The sequence below is a fragment of the Odocoileus virginianus genome, chromosome X (assembly GCF_023699985.2).
Source record: "Odocoileus virginianus isolate 20LAN1187 ecotype Illinois chromosome X, Ovbor_1.2, whole genome shotgun sequence".
In the NCBI taxonomy this organism is placed as follows: Eukaryota; Metazoa; Chordata; class Mammalia; order Artiodactyla; family Cervidae; genus Odocoileus; species Odocoileus virginianus.
This window is the reverse complement of record NC_069708.1, coordinates 7,922,570-7,947,016: the sequence shown is the minus strand read 5'-3', so window position 1 is coordinate 7,947,016 and position 24,447 is coordinate 7,922,570. Positions and strand designations below refer to the sequence as shown.

General features: G+C 36.2%; 1 protein-coding gene across 7 annotated transcripts in view; it reads left to right on the top strand.

Moving 5' to 3' along the window:
* DMD (dystrophin) overlaps positions 1-24,447 on the top strand; it is a 2,261,655-nt gene that overhangs the window by 862,942 nt on the left and 1,374,266 nt on the right. For all 7 annotated transcript variants that reach the window (XM_070462101.1, XM_070462106.1, XM_070462102.1 and 4 more), the window contains 2 exons: positions 18,199-18,344; positions 21,633-21,845. In XM_070462101.1, the coding sequence (XP_070318202.1) occupies positions 18,199-18,344; positions 21,633-21,845 (359 nt within the window). The remainder of the gene's footprint in view (positions 1-18,198; positions 18,345-21,632; positions 21,846-24,447) is intronic.

Sequence of the window (24,447 nt, the reverse complement as noted above, 5' to 3'; positions counted from 1 at the left end):
TTCGTCTATATTATCATATCTTCTCTTTTTCTTTCATATATATGATGATAGTTTATAAAAAACTGCCAAATATTTTCACTCCATTTTTGTCTAAATAAAATATTCCCCTTTCCACTTTAGTAAGCAAAATATCTCTAGCACTGTGATACAATCATTGGAAAACTTGTTTTCAATTCAGATCAGTTCACTCGCTCAGTCGTGTCTGACTCTGTGACCCCATGAATCTAGCACGCCAGGCCTCCCTGTCCATCACCAACTCCCGGAGCTTACTCAAACTCATGTCCATTGAGTCAGTGATGCCATCCAGCCATCTCATCCATTGTCATCCCCTTCTCCTCCTGCCCCCAATCCCTCCCAGCATCAGGGTCTTTTCCAATGAGTCAACTCTTTGCATGAGGTGGCCAAAGTATTGCAGTTTCAGCTTCAGCTTCAGTCATCCCAACAAACACCCAGTCTGATCTCCTTTAGGATGGACTGGTTGGATCTCCCTGCAGTCCAAGGGACTCTCAAGAGTCTTCTCCAACACCACAGTTCAAAAGCATCAATTCTTTGGTGCTCAGCTTTCTTCACAGTCCAACTCTCACATCCATACATGATCATTGGAAAAACTATAACCTTGACTAGATGGACCTTTGTTGGCAAAGTAATGTCTCTGCTTTTTAATATGCTATCTAGGTTGGTCATAACTTTCATTCTAAGGAGTAAGCGTCTTTTAATTTCATGGCTGTAGTCACCATCTGCAGTGATTTTGGACCCCCAAAAACAAAGTCTGACACTGTTTCCACTGTTTCTCCATCTATTTCCCATGAAGTGATGGGACTGGATGCCTTAATCTTAGCTTTCTGAATGTTGAATTTTAAGCCAACTTTTTCACTCTCCTCTTTCACTTTCATCAAGAGACTCTTTAGTTCTTCTTCACTTTCTGCCATAAGGGTGGTGTCATCTGCATATCTGAGATTATTGATTTTTCTCCCAGCAATCTTGATTCCAGCTTGCGCTTCTTCCAGCCCAGCGTTTCTCATGATGTACTCTGCATATAAGTTAAATAAGCAGGGTGACAATATACAGCCTTGACGTACTCCTTTTCCTATTTGGAACCAGTCCGTTGTTCCATGTCCAGTTCTAACTGTTGCTTCCTGACCTGCATACAGGTTTCTCAACAGGCAGGTCAGGTGGTCTGGTATTTCTATTTCTTTCAGAATTTTCCACAGTTTATTGTGACCCACACAGTGAAAGGCTTTTGTGTAGTCAATAAAGCAGAAATAGATGTTTTTATGGAACTCTCTCACTTTTTTGATGATCCAGCAGATGTTGGCAATTTGATGTCTGGTTCCTCTGCCTTTTCTAAATCCAGTTTGAACATGTGGAAGTTCTCGGTTCACATATTGCTGAAGCCTGACTTGGAGAATTTTGAATATTACTTTACTAGCATGTGAGATGAGTGCAATTGTGTGGTAGTTTGAGCATTCTTTGAGATTGGAATGAAAACTGACCTTTCCCAGTCCTGTGGCCACTGCTGATTTTTCCAAATTTGCTGAACAGTACTAAAAGGCAAAATGATAAGATACTGAAAGAGGAACTCCCCAGGACAGTAGGTGCCCAATATGCTCCTGGAGATCAGTGGAGACATAACTCCAGAAAGAATGAAGGGATGGAGTCAAAGCAAAAACAATACCCAGTTGTGGATGTGGCTGGTGATAGAAGCAAGGTCCGATGCTGTAAAGAGCAATATTACATAGGAACCTGGAATGTTAGGTCCACGAATCAAGGCAAATTAGAAGTGGTCAAACAGGAGATGGCGAGAGTGAGCATCGACATTCTAGGTATCAGCGAACTAAAATGGACTGGAATGGGTGAATTTAACTCAGATGACCATTATATCTACTACTGTGGGCAGGAATCCCTTAGAAGAAATGGAGTAGCCATCATAGTCAACAAAAGAGTCCAAAATGCAGTACTTGGATGAAATCTCAAAAACGACAGAATGCTCTTTGTTTCCAAGGCAAACCATTCAATATCATGGTAATCCAAGCCTATGCCCCAACCAGTAACACTGAAGAAGCTGAAGTTGAATGGTTCTATGAAGACCTACAAGACCTTTTAGAACTAACACCCAAAAAAGATGTCTTTTTCATTATAGGGGACTGGAATGCAAAAGTAGGGAGTCAAGAAACACCTGGAGTAACAGGCAAATTTGGCCTTGGAGTACAGAATAAAGCAGGGCAAAGGCTAGTAGAGTTTTGCCAAGAGAATGCCCTGGTCATAGCCAATACCCTCTTCCAACAACACAAGAGAAGACTCTACACATGGACATCACCAGATGGTCAACACCGAAATCATATTGATTTTATTCTTTGCAGCCAAGGGTGGAGCAGCTCTATACAGTCAGCAAAATAAGACAGGAGCTGACTGTGGCTCAGATCATGAACTCCTTATTGCCAAATTCAGACTTAACTTGAAGAAAGTAGAGAAAACTACTCGACCATTCAGGTATGACCTAAATCAAATCCCTTATGATTATACAGTGGAAGTGAGAAATAGATTTAATGGACTAGATCTGATAGACAGAGTGTCTGATGAACTATGGACAGAGGTTTGTGACATTGTACAGGAGACAGGGATCAAGACCATCCCCAAGGAAAAGAAATGCAAAAAAGCAAAATGGCTGTCTGAGGAGACCTTACAAATAGCTGTGAAACGAAGAGAAGTGAAAAGCAAAGGAGAAAAGGAAAGATTCTCATTTGAATACAGAGTTCCAGAGAAGAGCCAGGAGAGATAAGAAAGCCTTCCTCAGTGAGCAGTGCAAAGAAATAGGGGAAAACAACAGAATGGGAAAGACTAGAGATCTCTTCAAGAAAATTAGAGATACCAAGGGAACATTTCATGCAAAGATGGGTTCGATAAAGGACAGAAATGGTATGGACCTAACAGAAGCAGAAGATATTAAGAAGAGGTGGCAAGAATACACAGAAGAAGTGTACAAAAAAGATCTTTACAACCCAGATAATCATGATGGTGTGATCACTCATCTAGAGCCAGACATCCTGGAATGTGAAGTCAGGTGAGCCTTAGAAAGCATCACTGTGAACAAAGCTAGTGGAGGTGATGGAATTCCAGTTGAGTTATTTCAAATCCTGAAAGATGATGCTGTGGAAGTGCTGCACTCAATGAAACTTGTTTTCATTCCTTAATAATCATTAATTAAATATGGATTATATATATTAATTATATGAAGTTTATATTTACACATAATTTGTATGTAGTATATGTATTAAATATTATAAATTGTGTATGCAATTTATAGTTGCATATATTATATAATATGTATTATACATAGATTATATAATTTATATACATATTTTATGTAATATATATATGTATTATGTACACATATAAAAATGGTAAGTAAAAAATTCACCATGTCAAGTCATATTGCAGTTAAGTTTGCTAACTAATAATTATTTTTAAGGAATTTGCTATATGTATGTTTTCCCTAAACTGACACCAGGGAGTAAATCTCATTACTTGTATCACTACATGGTGCTTTGAACATATTAAGTATTTAGAAAATAAGAGCTACCACAAAGACCTGGAAATCCATCTTGACTTTCATCCCCTCTTTCCTCTTCTTCACTAGCATTCTTGGAGTTAAACAAAAACTTGACTTTTTAAGTGTACTTTGAATGGTGAAAATTGGTGTAAGGAATTGGTGGTTGGTACCTGGCAAAAATGATATGAGAAATAATACTAAAAGTTAAATGTGTTCTGTAATGATTGCAATTTTTAGTCTACAAACAATAAGCTTATAAATCATCTTTCTTAGTCCTAAGAGGCAATCCTTTGAAAATATGCTTATTATTCCCATGTCACAAGTGACCCATTAGAGCTCGAATAATGGAAAGGATGTATATATGAAATGGTTTAAGAACTGAAGAATATATTAATGCTCTATTAATAGCAGTGTAATTCATGATAGCCTCAAAATGGCAGCAACCCATATGCCATCAACTGATGAATAAATAAATTGAGTATATCCATACAATGAAATAATACTCAGTAATGAAAAATAATGAAGTACTGATACATGCTGCAGCATAGATGAACCTTAAAAACATTATGCTAAGTGAAAGAAGCCTCTCACCAAAGACCATATATTATGATTACGTTTATTGGAAATGTCCACACTATGCAGATCTAAAGAGACAGAAATAAATGAATGGTTGCCTAAGGCTAGAAGATTGAAATGGTAGCATTGCCTCCCAAAGCAACTGCTAAAGCCTTTTCTAGAAACTGCAAACCAGAAAGATCATTTTCTACCCTAGATGAGTATGGAAAATAGCAAAAACTTTGTTAGGGTAATCCATTATCATAACAAAGAAGAAATTAAATGTTCTTTTTAAATGTAAATATGGAAACACAGTTTGAAATATGCTTGGAACTCCTTTCAGTTGTGAGGTTGAAATCATGTCAAGGAAATTATTATTTTGTTGTTGTTGTTTGGTGGTTTTTACCAGCCATTGGGGAAGTGGCAGCATTAATTATAACAAAACAAGTGTTTTCTTATTTTCTAAAACTTTAAAAGTGTGTTCTTTTGTTCTTTAACCCTAGATTGCTGACACAATATTTTTCTTTTCTTCTTAAAAAAAAAAAGTGACAGAACTCGTAACATGAGATTTACCCTCCTAACAAACTTTTAAGGGTAAATAAAGTGTCAAATGTAAGTCAGTGTTGTAGAGCAGATTTCTAGAATTAACTCTTGCACAATTGAAACTTTGGAGTTTCCTGGATGGTGTGGTGCTTAAGAATCAAACTGCAATGCAGGAGACACAGGAGATGTTGGTTTGATCCCTAGGTTGGGAAAATCCCCTGGAGTAGGAAATAGAAACCTATTCCAGTATTCTTGCCTGGAAAATCCCATGGACACTGATTCAATACATGGTTTTGAACACTTGGTGTGTGCCATGAAAATAATGGATACTAGGTATTTAGTGGAGAAAATTAGGAGGGTGATTTATGTCTTCATGGAGCTTATAGGAATAAAGATAGTGAACAAATGAATATCTAAATTATATTATCATAGATTATAATCACTTAGAAAATATTATTCTGGGGTGATGACGTTTGAGTCAAACTTCAAGGATGTGCAGGAACCAGCTGTATAATGAGTTATAGGAAGGATATTAGGAAAAATGGAAATACACACAAATGTCCCAAAGTAGAGATGTGTTTGACAAGTCCAAGACAGAAATGAGGTCTGGAGGGAGGAAATCAGCAAATCATGGAAAGATTAGGATAAAATCAGGATGGAGGTCGTGCAGGCTACCCCGCTAGAGGCTACTGTAAAAAGTTCAGGTTATATTTCAAAAGTGTTTAAATGTCTAAAAGAGTTTCGGTTAAAGAAATTAAGTAATGTGATTCGCATTCATTTGAAAGATGGAAGAAGGGTCAGAGCAGAAGTAGGTAGGTAAGGGAAGTTGTAGCCATACAGGCATCACCTTGGACTAAATCTGTGGCACAGTAGACAAAGGAAACCTGCAGGCAGTGCTCATCTGGGGAGGTGTAGTAGGAAGTACTCTTACCAAAAATTACAAAGAATCACTTTTGCTTCCTATGGAGATAACAGAAAAATAAAAAGCTTAGGACAGCCAGCAAAAAGTGCTCCCCATGGCCATAATTTCAAACTCTGTTGTTAGTCCCTACTACTCCCTGTTAAGATGCAGAGATTGGGACGGGAAATAAAGGTTGACCTGAGTTAGCTCTTTCAGCTCCAGATCAGAAACTTGACCTTATTTACTTTTATATACAGGAAAGGGATTCTTTTGTTCTGGAAGACAAAATCTGTATCACTTTGCTTTTCAAGTCCCGAAAAGAAAAGAAGAAAAGCTCTTTGTAAATGGTCCTTTTGTTTTCATAGTGTTGTCTTTATCAATACCACCAACAGCATGAATAATGGACATATTTATTTAAGTTTAATATGTGCTTCATTCCATGAGATACAGGAATTGCTCCCTGACCTTGAGAATCTTGAGAACATATGCTAAATGCCAATGGAGCGTGAAAAATAAAAATGTTTTGAACAATTATTTAGCAGGAATTCTTAAAGATAGGTTTGATGAACCAGAAGGGCTAATGTTAGAAAAAGTGGAAAAGAAGGAAAGTGCAGCAACCCCCTCCACAAACACTTCCCTTATATCCTAATAAATATTTCAGTAATATAGAATTTATACTTACCACAGACTTGGTTGTGTGTATGTGCCGAGTTACTTCAGTTGTTCTGACTCTTTGCGACACTATGGACTGTAGCCCACCACGCTCTTCTGTCCATGGGATTCTCCAGGTAAGGATACTGGAGAGGGTTGCCATGCCTCCTCTGGGGGATCTTCCTGACCCAGGGATCCAACTAGCATCTCTTAAGTCCCCTGCATTGGCAGGCAGATTCTTTATCACTAGTGCCACCTGGGAAGCCCACAGACTTGTTTGGAATATTGTGATTGCAGTAGAAAGTGAATAATTTGTTCAGCAGGTGATTATTAGAGCAGTGATTGTGAAAAGATCCAGATTTCAGTTGATTCATTGGTTGTTGTTCAGTGGCTCAGTCATGTCCAACTCTCTGCGACCCCATGAACTGCAGCACGCCAGGCTTCCCTGTCCTTCACCATCTCTCAGAGCTTGCTCAAACTCATGCCCATTAAGTCAATGATGCCATCCAAAAATCTTGTCCTCTGATATCCCCTTCTCCTCCTGCCTTCCATCTTTCCCAGCCATCAGGGTCTTTTCTAATGAGTTGGCTCTTCCCATCAGGTGGCCAAAATATTGGAGCTTCAGCATCAGTCCTTCCAATGAATATTCAGGATTGATTTCCTTGAGGATTCACTGGTTTGATTTCCTTGCAGTCCAAGGGACTGTTAAAAGTCTTCTCCAGCACCACAGATCAAAAGCATCAATTCTTCTGTGCTCAGCTTTCTTTATAGTCCAACTCTCACATCCATACATGACTACTGGAAAAACCATAGCTTTGGCTAAATGGACCTCTGTCAGCAAAGTGATGTCTCTGCTTTTAATACACCATTTCGGTTTGTCATAGCTTTTCTTCCAAGGAATAAGTATCTTTTAATTTAATGGCTGCAGTCACCATCTTCAGTGATTTTGGAGCTCAAGAAAACAGTCTGCCACTGTTTTCCCATCTATTTGCAGTGAAGTGATAGGACCAGATGCCATGATCTTAGTTTTCTGAATGTTGAGTTTTAAGCCAGCTTTTTTACTCTCCTCTTTCACCTTCATGGAGGCTCTTTAATTCCTCTTTGCTTTCTGCCCTAAGGGTTGTGTCATCATAAGGGTGGTGCCATAAGAATGGTGATTCATTGGAGACATGGCTTTTAAAAAAATTCTGAGGAGATCTTGGATAAAATCCCTAGAAACCCATATACCTTGCTTGTGTCAGAACACATCTTGGACCCTTCATGGGAATGAAGTGTGAGCAGCAGGATCTTTTAGCGGGAGTGGCATAAGTACAAAGACTTGACATAAGTCAAGTACATAGTACAAAGTACATAGTCAAGTACCTAAGTACAAAGAGTGACAGGTTTTGGTTGATGAATAGGGTATTTATGATGAGGGGACTTCGGGCTGAAAGTTCATTGGATTCCAATCACAAAAGACCTTGAATGTCAAACTAAGTAAATAACTTATATTTTGGTTTTGGAAATTCAAGTTTCCATGTTTGTAATGTGTTGTTTTGCTAAGTCTTTTTTAAAATTAATTTATTAATATTAATTGGAGGCTAATTGCTTTACAATATTGTACATGTTTTTGCCATACATTGACATGAATCAGCCATGGGTGTACATGTGTTCCCCATCCTGAACCCCCCTCCCACCTCCCTCCCAAGGACGGTTCATATCAATAGTCTGTTAGTCATACTGTGAGTCCCCTTTTCTTTCTCGACATCTTCTGCCAGTGTTCACATTCTAAAGAAATGCTGGTACTATGTCATGGTTTATGTCATTTAATAAGATTTGGAATTGCACAAGAAGGTCTTTTTTGGTTACATTGTTTCTCTGTCATTCTTTTAGTTATGAGGGATGGGGAAGAAATTGGAGTATATTTGATATGAAATAAAAAGAAAGAGAACTTCAACTTGAAAGTTTTTCCAAAGTAGCTATATCAAAGAAGTAGGAAATGCTGTTGTTTCAGTTAGCTTCTACACATACACATAGAACTCATATAAATCATCAGTAATTTCTACTTATAAGTGATGGAAAGTTTAAATTGTAGTCAATTTCATATTCACAGCAGAAATGTCAATGTTTTTAAATGATGTCACTCTCCAGACTGCTAATAAATATTCTTTCTCTCTCCAAATGGATTACTTTCCCCATCTTCTATGTAAGTACCGCCTAATAGAAATATAAGACATATATGTAATTTAAAATTTCTTAGTAGTCATATTAAAAAAGAATTAATTGCACATTTTCTTTGAACAGATGCATCCGAATATTATCCTTTTACCACAGAAACAGAAATTTTAAATTATAAGGATATTTCTATGTTATTGTTGTGCTGAAGTTTCAGAATCTGGTGTCTCTTTGCACTTGTAGAACATCTCTATTCAGACTAAGCACATTTGTATCTAGTGGCTTCCCTATTGGACAGCAGAGTTCCATATTCTTTCTCTCCTTTCCATCATTTCTGTAACATTTAAGTGCCTTTCTTTTCTCTGAGTAGTTTTGTTTTAACATTTTTTGGTGGGAGATATAGTTGTGATTCTTTATCAGAAAAGTTCCATATATAGCCTACTGTTCTGAGATCTCAGTATTATTGTGATTATTCTGTTCTACAATGTGAAAACAAATCTAAATTTTCAAAGTAGATCTGTTTACCTTGCTTTTCAGTTAGAGTTCTTTACCCCTTGACAGAGACGTGTGTGTATCAGAAAATACAGCATTTAGTTCCACACAGGCTCTCTTTTTTTTTAGTTAATAATGAAATAATCTTGCCTTGTCTGGGCTCTCATTTGCTCACCTCTCCTTTCTATTCTCTGAAGTCCCTCACCCTTTTAAGTCAATTGGATAAAGCAGAGGAATTTTTCAAGAAAAAATACAAAAGACATTTTTAGATGTCAATTTGATCGTACTTCGTCATCACTATCCTTCACATGACTATACTGATGGACTGGGGATCAATGGGACTTTTCTTAACCTTTCAGGATAGTAGAGTATACAACATGGTATCCCTTAATATTTACTTTCCAATAATCCACAACACATGCTTCCAAAACTGCCATCACTTGGATTAACTGTAATTTTGTAGGATATATTTCCTTAGTCATAAAACATTAAGAAGGTCATAAAAACATCTGTATTTTTAAATGGCACCTTAGCAAATAGAATTGTGGAAACTGTCATAAGAATCTTTAAGATGCATGATTTATAAGCAATGTATGGCTAAATGTTAAGTACCCAGTCAGTTTTTCATGGGCCTGGGCTGAACCAAATGATGCCAATAGAACTCTTATGAATTTTTAGGATGGTTGGTTATTAAATTGGATATGTTTATTGTCTCATTGCTTTCAGTAAAGAGCAAGAAGTATCAATTGAGTTTTAAGCTCTATTTCTATCAATAAGAGAAAGATTGGGATTTCTCTAGATGGTGTAGGGCTAGTTCTGCTTCTGTATTGGAATCACAAGGGCAGCATCCACACACATCTCATTGACTGGTAGGTAGAGCAGCTCATACTAAGTTTGCCCTCAGGTGCAACTAGCTTCTGCACAAGACTGTTTTCTTTTGCTTTAATCTGAAACAGAATTAGTAATCCTTCACTAGTATTCTCCATTATGTCTAGTTTAAATGAGATCAACTATGTTTTTTATAATCACTGTTAAAATAAACCATGTGGTTTATAATCACTGTTCAGCTACTACAAGGTAAATCACATTGGCTAATTAATTCATTTTTACATCTAGAAGACAAACATAAATAAAATATATGTGTTTAATTTTATCTTATAAATTAAGTCATACATTATATCTGCAGACCTAGCCTCTAAGTCCTAGATTCATATGTCCCACTACTTCCTTAACCTTTTTTATCTAGACATCCCAGTAAGTTCCAGAAAGATAAGCTCTTGGTGGGCAGCTATGCAATCAACAACCACTTCCTTCTTGGTCCCTGTCACATCACAGAAAAGAACCAATACTTGTGCAGCTGCACAATCAGGAGACTCAGAATCATCTTTGATATCCCCTGTTCTCCACCCACTCCCTCTCCCGTTTCCATGGCTGTGCTTTTTATCTCCTAAATAGCTCTCACGTCCTAACTTCATATTTATTATCATCACATAACTCCAAACTACTATGGTTTTTTGCCTAGACCACTAAATGATCTCCCCTATGTTCATTCTTGATACTGAGAAACATGTATTCTACATTTCAACCAGAATTATCTTTCTGAAGGAAAATGTAGTCATCTCATTTTGTGTGTGTAATATGTTCAATGAATTCCATTTGCTCTTACTTTAAAGGTGCCTCAATGGCCCTGCGTAATATGGACATTGCCTGCCTCAAGTCACAGCCTCATTCATGCTTATATGTTTCTCACTCCATATTGCTGTCTCATGTACTGAAGACAGCATAGGCTTTCCTACCTCAGATCGTGTGTCTATAATTCTCCCAGGAGCCCTAGCATAGCTAATTCTTATTCATTCATATCTTTACTCAAAAGTTAATCCCTATAAGCTCTCAGTCTATATATGATGTTCCTCTTATTCACTGTTGTAATACTCCATATTTCTCCTTTCTAAAATTAATTACAATATGATCAAAACTATATTAAAATAGTATCTGGCTCCATGAGTGAAATATGAAGCTTCTGGGGTGGCTCAGATGGTAAAGAATCTGCCTGCAATGTGGGAGATCTGGGTTCGATCCCTGGGTCAGGAAGATCCCCTGGAGAAGGGAATGGCTACCCACTCCAGTATCCTAGCCTGGAGAATCCCATGGATTGTATAGTCCATGGGGTTGCAAAGAGTTGGACATGACTGAGCAACTTTGACTTTCACATGTTAGAATAGTATCTGGGTACATGAATAAATATGAAATTAATGAATTCAAGAACTCTCTTGTCCTCATTGCTGCATCCCTAAAAGGTATCATAGAGGCCAAAAGATAACTGACAATCAATAAATACTTGAAATAATAAATTAATAAATCATATGTAATACAATAAATATTAAATATACACAGATATTTCTCGTGTGTATGAGAGAGAGTTGTTGTTGTTTAGTCGCTAAGTCATGTCCGACTTTGTGACCCCATGGACTATAGCCCGCCAGGTTCCTCTGTCCATGGGATTTCCCAGGCAGGAATACTGGAGTGGATTGCCATTTATTTCTCCCGGGAATCATCCCAACCCAGGGATTGAACCTGCGTCTCCTACATTGGCAGGTGGATTCTCTACCAGTGAGCCAGAAAGAGAGAGACTTTTTTTTTTCATGCAGTGGTGCTCATATTTCCATAGAAATCTAAAATTCCTGGTTAGACTGTGATAAAAATTGCCGCTTTATCCAATTTCAAAATGGTAGAATTTAGATCATGATATTTTCCCTTTTCAAAAGAATTCCAGGAAAAAACAAAAATACATGTATGTGCATTTTCTCATCCTCTCTTTCTCTGTCTTTACAATATGAGGTACACTATATGTTTTCTTTGCTGTTTGTTCATTTTTAGCCAGACTAATAAATTTTAAATTTAGAAATGAATTGTACCAGGAAAAAAATCATTGGAATGAAAGAAAATCTACCTTAGTAATCTAGAAACCATTGCAGTGAGAAAGGATAAGAGAGATAAATAAGAAAGTCCATTTGAGCTATTCAAAATTTAGAAGGCTCCATAGGAATTAGAAAGACTTAATAGTCTGAATTCTCCAGGTAAATTCTTTCTTCTCATGTTCAAATTCTATGCTTCACTAAACACAGGTTTCCTTCTATGTTGATGGCAAAGCTTTCTGTTTTTATGCTCAAGGCTATACTCTTTAACCTGCAGTCATTCATTCAACGAATACTGAGTCCTTGCATGGCAAGATACTGGTCACTGGGGATAGGTCAGGAAACTAAAACCATGTGTTCCTTGGTCTCATAACGCTTGTAATCTTGGGAAAGATGCACCCATTAATCACAAAATCAGATGGCTATTTTTATACATCTCACATGCGTGTTTGGATGGAAAAGTCTAAGGCCAGGCCTCTGAAACTAAATAAAGAAGCCTTATCCAGGCTGGGAAGGTCTGAGAAGATTGCCTTGAGAATGACCTGGTGGACACAGAAGCTGAAAGATGAAAAGGAATTAGTGAGATTAAGGGTAGTAGGTGCTGGCTAGCTAAGAATGACAGAAGTGCTGTGTCCGTGGGGCACAGAGAGGAGAGAGTTATGCAAAGTGAGCCTAGAGAGGTGAACAGTCTAGAAGGGCCTCTTAAGAGCCGTGGAGAGGGTTCCAGACATTAACAGGAGAAAACTGAAACCATGCTAATGGATTTTATGCTGTGATGTAAAATCATACATCAGTTTTGCATTTTTAGCCACTGAGCAATGAAGATAGATTGAAAGAAAGCAAAGTACACATGGAGAGACTAGGAAGGCTCTTTCCTTGTGTGGGTTTTTGCTTGAGCTAAATAAGTTACCTCTGAGATACTAACAAAGGCATTTGATCTTTCCACGACTTGCCCAGTCTTCTCTCAGAATAGAGTGGGAGTTTACTTTAGCTCCCAGCGGGAGGACTTGACGTCTTGCATCGGAATACTGATCAGAAGCAGTTGTACAGAAAAAGATCAACAGTTCAGAAACTGAAATATTTCCCTTCTCATTAAACTGAAAGATCAAAAGGAAGCTATAAAAGGGAAGATAAATTAGGACCTGTCTTAGAAGTGAAGGGACTGAAAGGTGAGCTTGGAGCCCATTGGGTAACTAGTCCCACAGCTCTTCAGATGTAAGGATTTCCTGGTTGATGAACCCATACAGGGGTAGTGAGGTAGGCAGTTCAGAAACTATGGACTTGCTAGGTCTCCTTTCAGTTTTAGCTCTCCTCAAAGCATCGCATCTGTGAAACAGCCAGGGCGTTTTCTCAGGATGCAGATAGCAAGGAAAAGAAGTGTCCAAATATCCCCAGTCAGAATACAGAATAAGATTTTCCATCCATGCAACATAGTATATAGAGCCCACATGCAATGATGGTCTGTACTGAATACTTCCTCAGGGTTTTGAAGAGAACCATTATTCAATTATTCATTGAATAATGCAATATAATGCATGCTTTGTTGACATATTGTTTAAATTAACAGAAAGAAAAAATAGAAACACCAAGTTGTGGTTATTTCCTAACATCTAGCTAGAATTCTGTTAGTTAATAGAAGAAAGATTGATCAAATATATCATTTAATAATTTAGAACGTCTCAGTGTTCATCTTCTTCTGGATTTGAGAGATTTTTGTTGTGTGCTGCTCTGTGCTGAAGAATAATGGATTTTTTCACTTTATGGCATTTTGTCTGTTTATCTATCCATTTATCGATCAATCGATCTCCTTTCCTCCCTCCTTTGATCTATTACAGGTAGGTGGATGCTGACTGAGGTTTGGACAATCTGTAGTATTATAAAATAAGTGACCGTTTTTTCTTGTATTGTGCTATGCTACCTTATCACTTTGATAATAAGCTGACAAATCTGAAAATCTTTATTTCCTTATTTAATATAGGTACAATTAACACTTAGAGTCTTTTCCCAGGATACTACTAATATCGAGATTATCCTCAGTATAGTCTAAACACTTTTCCAAATACATAGTTAATATGCTGTGTAATATAATAAATTATGCCTCATATATATACTTTAAATGACCACTAAATATTAGTGAAGTCGCTCAGTTGTGTCTGACTCTTAGCAACCCCATGGACTGTAACCTACCAGGCTTGTCCATCCATGGGATTTTAGTATTATCCAGTACTAAAACAATGCTATTTAAATAAACCTAAACAAAACAATTATATCTTTTTTGATATCATTTCCCTTATTCTTTATCTATTATGATTTGATTTTTCATCTGATCATAACTCTCTTTGCAGGATAAAGTGGGAAAAAACTTTCAAATTCACTGTGTGTGTTAGAATATTCATATGCTTGCATAGTATGTGTTCATGTGTGGGCATTTTGTGTGTGTGCGTAAATTATTTTAGAACAATATCTTTGGTTTGGCTATGTATCTGGTTCTCTCAAATATAAAATTAGTTCAGAAGAAACTAGTCCTCCCCACAAATGAAAGAACATGAGTGTCTCTATTCAGTATTATTAACATAGATGAAACTTTGTGTTAAACTCTTACAGTTTTCTGCTTAGCCCTGAGTGTGTCCCTTTCACTTTCCTGTTATCTTGCATCTCCCTTCTAGCTACTGATAATAGCAAATATACTATGTACCCAGCAATGGATGCAGTAATAAGCAAATATAGAGACAAATTTAGAATAAAATGTGGCATCTTATTAAGGTCTACAGAGGCCTTCTGTGGTCATGGTTCCCAATGACTCCCCTGCCCTAATCCCCCCCAGACTCTACCTTGCTCACTGTCTTCTTACTACTACTTTCTGTGTTCTCCCATTTTTGGGCTCTTAGACTTGTAATTGTGCTAAGTCACTTCAGTCGTGTCCGACTCTTTGTGACTCTATGGATTGTAGTCCGCCAGGCTCCTCTGTCCATGTGATTGTCCAGGCAAGAATACTGGAGTGGTTTGCCATTTCTTCCTCCAGAGACTTGATATTACCTGGAAACCTTTCCTCTCTGTATTCATAAGGCTCCCTCTTTCAGTGCTTTTAAGTCTGTTGTCAAGTGATACTTCCAAGGAGAGGATTTTTTATTCACTATCTAGTCACTTCCCACTCCAGTGTTCTTGCCTGGAGAATCCCAGGGACGGGGGAGCCTGGTGGGCTGCCATCTATGGGGTCACACAGAGTCGGACACGACTGAAGCGACTTAGCAGCAGCAGCAGCAGTCACTTTCTATCCTTTTAAATTTTATTTTATATTTGTATTATATTCAAAGAGTTTCTGTAACATATAGGCTTTTTTCAAATAATGAAAAAAATAGAAATCTGCAGTGCATACTGAACTACTTAAGAAATGGAATATTGCTAAAACCACTGATGTACTTGATTGCTCCTGTCAAATTCCTTTCCCTCACTCCACGCCCACCCTCACCATCATCTCCAGGGAGATCTTTTGTCTGTCTGTCGTTCTCAGTGTCATTCCCTACTCTTCCCATGAAAATTACACTTCCTAGGATTCTTCATTTAAATTGGCTACCCGCTTGATTCAGTCAGTGGAAGACACTTGGAGGTTACTGAAGGTGAGAAGAGGAGAGAATCTATGATATTCTCTTCCTCTCTCATTGTTTCAGGGTGCATCTCCATCACTGAGAATGAATCCTCCATTTCTAGCACCTTCTGGAAACAGTATACCTCGAGGACTCTGCATCCCCAAAGAGAAATCCCCTGTGAATTCAGCTGCTGCTGGGTGGTTCCAATTATTGGTTTCTTGTGACATAGTCTCTCACCTCCCTGCTTTGTCTCTCTGACCTTGAAGATGATAGGGGCTTCCATTGCTAATTTGTTGATTACCCACCAGCCCTTGTGTAAATCCTCATTTACCCCAAGATTTTCATATCTAATTCTCTATCTTAAATTCCTTTTTATTGCATTTTCCAGGAGGATCTTCCCCACTTATTTCTACTAATTTCCCCATTTATTTCTATTAGTCATTACAGTCTCTTGATTTGTTTGTTAATTTCCTGACTCACCAATTAGATTTTGAGCATCATGAAAGCCAAGACTTTGCTTTCAAATTTTTTACTTCTTGCTTCCCTGGTGCTCAGAGCACTGAATAAATATTGGCTGAATGAAGGCATAATAAATGACTTCCATTAATTCTCCCCAGAGTATCTCCATCCCTGTTTTTATAAATGAGCTCTAAGATGCTCCAATGTTAAGTAATTTGCCAAAGCTAGTGAATGGAGAAGCAATTCCAAGGCACAGGCTTACTGAACTGCAGAATCAGACTTGCTACTTGTCATGCTACACAGCCTGTTTCTGTACAAACAAAATGGAAAAGCAGTTCTGTTCGATGTTCATAAAAGAACCTGTTGATCTTTTTCAAATAAAAGTAATCCTAATATCTTCATCAATACTTTATATACTTATCTTTCTCTCCTGACATATATTAATCATCTGGATAAAATGGAACTGATGTATATCACCCGTGGCACGCTTCTAATAAATGTTGTTTCCCAATCACTGCCCCAAGGGAAAGTAGCACTGTTTGATTCAACATACCTCCTCCGTGTCTCTACCCATAGACCCATCTCCTGCTAACTCTTTGCTTCATCGTAACTAAGTACTCCTTTACTTCAGTACTATTCCTGAGAGTCATCTTTGGTTTTATTAATAATTAACTAGCATTCAAATGTATCTCGTCAGTAGAAACAGAAACACATTATTTGTATGAAAGAAAGCAGGGAGGTCTAAAGTATCACAGAGACCTTTTGACATCCTTCCATATGAAATCAAAAGTGCTCAGATTGACAAAGGCCTCTAAAAATAAATCTGGGCATGAACTGACAAATAGATATAAGTCCCTTGAGTACAATTCTCAGTATCCCTCTCTAACACACTTTCTAAAAATGTAGTTTCCATTTGAAAATCCCACTGATGAGCATGCAAAATACTTTCCTACATTCTTCTCCTTTAGTTTAGAAGGAATTGGTATATAGAAATGAAATCCATATGCTATGTTAAAAATAATATGATTTAAATAATGCCATTTGCTCCAGTGATTTGAGATAGTATTTTGCACTGTGGCTTTATCTATTTAGGAAAATTCTCAGCCATTATCTCTTCAAATATGGCTCCTGAACCACATCTCTCTCTGTGATTCTGGGATACATTTATGTTCATTTTGCTGTTTTTTTCTTTGTCTTTTATTCTCTCATCTTTATTTTCTGTTCTTTTGTCCCTCCATGCTTCATTCCATATATATATATATATATATATATATATATATATATACATATATATGTATATATAATTTATTTCTGGCCTATCTTCAGATTTACTAATTCTCTGTTTAGCTTTGTCTAATCTGCTTTGAAATCCATCCACTGTTTTGTTACTTTTCACTTATTGCATGTTTAGTATAATTTCTTTTTTATCCTCCTTAAACCACTTAAAATCATTTTTATCATTTCCAGTTTTCTAACAAAATTCTCCACCTGGAACATGGTCAGTATAGCTACTAGTCACATAATCTGTATGGGTATGTGTATAAAATAGAAAATAATATATAGTGATAAATAGTATATATAAACATATATGCATTTTAGATTTTAAGCATATATAATGATATACAATGCACACATTATACTTTTCCCATATATACTTTTATTCCCTTATTTTATGTATAATTGAAATGAATGTATGTGTGTATACATATATATACACATGTTAGAGAAAATGCATTGTTTGTTGGTGGGTTTGACTTCGAAATTAAATAATCTTGGCTGAAAATCCTGGCTATGACACTTACTAGATGTTTGTGAGCAAATCAGTTGGCCCTCTTTTATAACCTTGGTTCCTCAAATGTAAATGGAATAAAAATGCATGTCTCAGAGGTTTATTGTAAGAATTAAGAATCATAATATGTGTCATCATTATTAAGGTTTCTGACACACACTGAGCACACAAAAATTGTTTCTTTAGTAAATAAGATATGAAATGATATAATTTAAAATATCACCTGCTGTTGATAATGGTACTATTTTCCCCCAAGGCAAATAATACAGAAAGAGGTCAAGTATACATGAACTCTACTTGTATTATCTGTGTCGCCTTGGGCAAATTACTCAGCCTCTCTGTTGCTCCATTTTTGGACAAGTTACTCTGTTGCTCCATTTCCTCACCTTAAAAAGCATTAATTTAACCATGCAGATCTTGCAAGATTAAATGTCATATATGCATAGTTTCTGTCATAATCGTATTCTACTCTGTATTTTCAGATTTTCACATTTTGTTAATATTTGTAATTAGTATGATTGAGTTTTCTGGCAATGTAGAAAGACAAATGACAACAATTTAAATGGTTAAATGTTTCTCTGTGTTTTTCCCTTTCAATAAAGTTTTGGACACTTTACCCACCGTGCGGTATCAGGAGACCATGAGTACCATCCTCACGTGGATCCAACAGTCAGAAACCAAACTCTCTATACCTCAGGTTACTGTCACGGAATACGAGATCATGGAGCAGAGACTTGAGGAGTTACAGGTCTGTGACTTTTTAAAAATCTTGATACATCTCTCAAGTCTTGCTCATCTATCAAGCAGTCACATTGTTATAACCTTAATACAATACTAGAATTAAAATAATCGTGGCAAGTATGACAGTTGGCCAGCTGAAAAAATGAAGGCTGTAAAAGCATAATATTTAATGTATTTGTGACTCTCTCCTTAAGATAAAGATTCTGTCTTTGAAGACAATGATATGATGTACTCATGAAATATATTCTTTCTTGCTCAGTGTGTATTTTCAGAAACACAGATTTTGATTATTATAAAAGCTCTGGTATTATTTCCTCCCCTTTGCTTGCTGATTTATAGCTCATATTTCCAACCAGCAAGTGGTAAAATTAATGTAGTTTTAAAATTAGTTTTAATTTAAACTCATTTGATGTAATATTGTAATTAGTTTTTGGAGTTCTATTAACTGTATTTTAACAGTTTTATATTAGGAAATAAAATGCTAATATTGGAAATGAAAGATGTAATTCATATGCAATTTTAGGATGCCTTCCTACTAATTCTGAAAAACCTGTGGTGTATATCTAATCACATTTTATTTTGTAAGGCATTGAAACACATTTGTGTATTATAATTTAAGAGCTGAGATAATATGTCCACGTTTTCTGAATTAAGAAAACAAGTTAAAACTTTAACTTTGTTGTATCAGGAGTTCTGTTTTGGGAATTGAATATTATTTACTAAAAAACATTAATTTTAGAAGTATTTCTTCAAAGAAATCTTTAAACATTTCCCAGTACACATCATCCTAATTAAACTATTTCCTCTACTATAATACAAAACAAACTATAACTGTTTAATCATTTTTCCTTTTTGTGTTGTTATTTGCAACACCTGGAATAATTTTAAAATTTACTTTGAGACTTATGTGACTTAATAGAACTGTAAATGTAAAAGAACATAGCAGTACACAGGTATAGCAATTAGGGGAGTGGGTTAAGTATATGAGAAATGGTACACAGATAAATGGAAGAGTATATTTCCATTCATAAAGCAGTGATGAAGGGAAAATTATTTATAACTATTATTGGGAAAATAAGTTTATTAACTTACTGAAAACAATGAAGTCAGAACCTTGTGTCAAATGTTACATCAAAACAAACTACTACGTAGATTAAAAATTCAAAAACAGGCATAAATTTTGTAGAAAATTTTAATAAAACTCTACAAATATATGATGGGGAAGCACAGAAATCAGTGGAAGCAATCACAACATTGTAAAAGTACCAGAGCCAATCTTAAAGAAAAACAAAAGAAGAAAAACATCTGTCTGAATAAGTCATTAATGAGGTAGTCACCAAAAAAAAAATTATGACTATTATTCCTATGAAAAATTGTAACTCAAATTGAAAAGGATGTACAAATTTACAAAATGGGATATCATTTTTACATATGAAATTGCAAAAATAAATTAATACATAAATGAATACAAGAAAACAGAGTCAGATATAGTGAATATACCAATGGTTGCCAGAGGAGAGAGGGGCAAAATGGGAGTAAAGGATTAAGAGGTACATACTATCATGTGTAAAATAAGATACAAGGATATCTTGTGCAGCACAGGGAATAGAGCCTGTATTCTCTAACTAAATGAAGTATCATCTACTAACACGAGTTAATGTTTTGAACACCTGAAACTAATAGTTTAAATCAACTATAATTTTAAAAAAATTGTAAGGATGTAGAACAAATTGGCAAAATGAGATACTATCTTTTACATACTAAGTTGGAAGAACAAAAAGAAATAAGAAAGAAAACTGAAAGCTATAGTAAGTATAGGGGCTTCCCAGGTGGCACTAGTGGTAAAAAATCCACCTACCAATGCAGAAGACATAAGAGCTGTGGGTTTGATCCCTGGGTTGGGAAGATACCCTGGAGGAAGGTATGTCAACCCACTTCAGTATTCCTGCCTGGAGAATCCCATGGACAGAGGAGCCTGGCGGGCTATAGTGCATGGGGTCACAAAGAGTCAGACACGACTGAAGTGACTTAGCACATAGTAAGTGCAGTTGTGGCAGCAATGAACTACATTCTCACTTACTGATGGGACTGTCAATTGAATGAAAATTTCGCCAAGGAAAACTTTCCAGATCTAAATACATAGAGATATAGATAAATAGATCATAAACATAATTTAAGAGAGTGGAAAGATTAAAATTAATTTATACAAGTAATAATGAAAAATGGTTAAAAGAACTACAGAAGCAATTTAAGTCTATGTTTTTGAAAATTACTTAATGACTTGGGAAAAGGCTCACAATAAATTGCTTAGCTCAAAATGTATGTGCATACTATGTATTGTGTAAATAATCAAGCATTAAAAGTTTAATAAATAAAATAACAATGAATTTAAAATAACTTCCATATCACAAAATAAACATTATGCAACCATAAGATTGTGTTTTACATAATTATGTGTATGTGAGTATAACATATGATCAGATATTCAGTTAAAAAAAAAACCTGGAACTTTTATCTGAAAACAATTGTATGTAATTGGGTATTTTTGCCCATTTTAAAATCTTAAACCTTTATTAGTTTATAACCAGAAAGTAACATTTAAATAAATACTGAATAGAGCAATCCTAAATGTATGCATCATATTATAAGGGGTGGAATAGAGTATACAGTACAAATGTGAAATGAAGTTTGTAAATTCTCCCCAAAATTATCTGAATATTTCACTGTGATACTACAAAACAGAACACTGCCTTTTGAAGAATAAGAAACTTCCATTAACTGGCATGAGTAAACTATCTATATGATTTAACTTATTCAGAGTTGTGTTATCACATATATCAATCTTATTTAGTTATATTTTTATCTATGAAGATGAGAAATTATCTTACTAAAGGTTTATAGTTAAGTTTACTTATAATTAAGTTAAACTCCATTAATTGAATCATAAATACAGTTATTGATATACAAATAAAATGTAATAAAATTAGATGAGCTAAAGCTCTTTGTTTCAAAAAGATACAGTTTTGTATATATTCCACTTTGTTGATAAGAATAGGCATAAATTTTTAAATACAATATTACTGAATAATGTGTAAATTACCCTTATGATTGAAAATAGATTTTAAGTTGCTAATTAAACATCTGATGTTATATCATTTATTATTTTAAATGTTTGAGCCACATAGCTTTCATTTTAAGTACACTTGATTTGTCTGAAACTCATCAATGAAATTGAACAATTAAACTCATTAATATTCATCAATTAGTATAAAGGCACTTTCTTTTTAATTTTGAGGCTTTACAAAGTTCTCTGCAAGAGCACCAAAATGGCCTAAACTATCTCAGCACCACTGTGAAAGAGATGTCAAGGAAAGCACCCTCTCATATAAGCCAGAGATATCAGTCGGAATTTGAAGACATTGAGGGTCGATGGAAAAAACTCTCAGCCCAGCTGGTTGAACGTTGCCAAAAGCTAGAGGAGCAAATGGCCAAACTCCGAAAACTTCAGGTAATTCAAGATTTTACTTTTTATATTGATTTTTATTTGTTTCTCTCCTAATGATGAGTTATATAATTAAAAGACATAGTCCCTTAAAGTCAGTGATAAGGCCAAAAGATACAAATTTGTCTCGAAGGACAATAGTTTGCCTATTAATTTTAAGTAAGCATTAAGAGTTCTGTTTCTTTGATTTTCTTTAGAATTAGCTTTTTTCCCATCAATAACAATGGGAATTAAAAAACTTTTCAGCTCAATAATTTTCAAAACCAATCTTCTTTTTAGTCTTGTTATCCTCTAAATAATTATTTAGCTTATGAATAAGGCTTCCCTGGTGCCTCAAAGCCTGGAGAAGGAAATAGCAACCCACTCTGGTATTCTTGCCTAGAAAATCCCATGGATGATGCAGGAGACTGCTTGCAGTGCAGGAAAATTTTTTTTCCAGAAAAATAGCTGCATTGTTATTTGGGTTGTAAAATATATATAAATATACATATACACACATACACACACATACACATATATACACACAGGCTAACTTACATATGTCGGCTTTAATTGTGACACATTATCTAGAGCTGGGTGACTTCCTTGTTGACTCAGTGGTAAAGAATTTGCCGAGTGGATATATGTGTGTGTGTGTATATTTGTTATTGTTTTTCAGTTGTGTCCAACTGTTTGGGACCCCATGGACTGCAGCACGCCAGGCTTCCCTGTGCTTCACTGTCTCCCAGAGGTTGCTCAAACTCATGTCCATTGAGTCGGTGATACCATCCAATCATCTCATTCTCCATTCTCCCCTTCTCCTGCCCTCAATCTTTCCCAGTATCAGGGTCTTTTGCAGTGAGTCAGTTCTCTGCATCAGGTGGCCTCAGTATTGGAGCTTCAGTTTCAGCATCAGTGCTTCCAATGAGTATTCAGGACTGATTTCCTTTAGGATGGACTGGTTGGATCTCCTTGCAGTCCAAGGGACTCTCAAGAGTCTTCTCCAACACAATTCAAAAGCAGCAATTCTTCGGCGCTCAGCCTTCTTTATGGTCCAACTCTCACACCCATACGTGACTACTGGAAAATCCATAGCTTTGACTAGATGGATCTTTGTTGGCAAAGTAATGTCTCTGCTTTTTCATACACTGTCTAGTTTTCTCATAACTTTCCTTCCAAGGGCTAAGCATCTTGTAATTTCATGGCTGCAGTCACCATCTGCAGTGATTTTGGAGCCCAAGAAAATAAAGTCTGTCAGTGTTTCCATTGTTTCCCCATCTATTGCCATGAAGTGATGGGACCGGATGGCATGGTCTTAGTTTTTGATTGTTGAGTTTTAAGACAGTTTTTCCACTCTCCTCTTTCACCTTCATCAAGAGGTTCTTTAGTTGCTCTTTGCTTTCTACCATAAGGGTGGTGATGTCAACAAATCTGAGTTTATTGGTATTTCTCCCGGCAAACTTAATTCCAGCTTGTGCTTCATCCAGCCTGGCATTTCACATGTACTCTGCACATAAGTTAAATAAGCAGGGTGACAATATACAGCCTGGACATATTCCTTTCCCAATATGAAACCAGTCATTTTTGCAGGTCTGGTTCTAACTGTTGCTTCTTGACCTGCATACAGATTTCTCAGGAAATGGTTAATGTGTTCTGGTTCCCATGTCTTGAAGAATTTTCCAAAGTTTGTTATGATCCACACAGTCAAAGGCTTTGGCATAGTCAATAAAGCAGAAGTAGATGTTTTTCTGGAACTCTCTTGCTTTTCCTATGATCCAGTGGATGTTGGCAATTTGATCTATGGTTCCTCTGCCTTTTCTAAATCCAGCTTGAACATCTGGAAGTTCTTGGTTCATGTAGTGTTGAAGCCTAGCTTGGAGAATTTTAAGCATTACTTTGCTAGCTTGTTAGATGAGTGCAATTGTGTGGTAGTTTGAACATTCTTTGGCATTGCCCTTCTTTGGGATTGGAATGAAAACTGACCTTTTCCAGTCCTGTGGCCAGAGCTGAGTTTTCCGTTTGCTAGCATATTGAGTACAGCACTTGACAGCATTATCTTTTAGGATTTGAAATAGCTCAGCTGGAATTCCATCATCCCCACTAGTTTTGTTCATAGTGATGCTTCCTAAAGCCCACTTGATTTCACATTCCAGGAATTCTGGCTCTAGGTGAGTGATCACACCATCATGGTTATCTGGGTCATGAAGATCTCTTTTGTATAGTTCTTCTGTGTATTCTTGCTACCTCTTCTTAATATCTTCTGCTTCTGTTAGGTCCATACCATTTCTGTCCTCTATTGAGCCCATCTTTGCATGAAATGTTCCCTTGGTATCTCTAATTTTCTTGAAGAAATCTCTAGTCTTTCCCATTCTATTATTTTCCTTTATTTCTTTGCATTGTTTACTTAGGAAGGCATTCTTATCGCTCCTTGCTATTCTTTGGAGCTCTACATTCAGATGGGTATATCTTTCCTTTCTCCTTTGCCTTTCACTTCTCTTCTTTTCTCAGCTATTTGTAAGCCTTCTTCAGACAAGCATTTTGCCTTTTTGCATTTCTTTTTCTTTGAAATGGTTTTGATCACTACTCCTGTCTAATGTTACAGACCTCTGTCTATAGTTCTTCAGGCTCT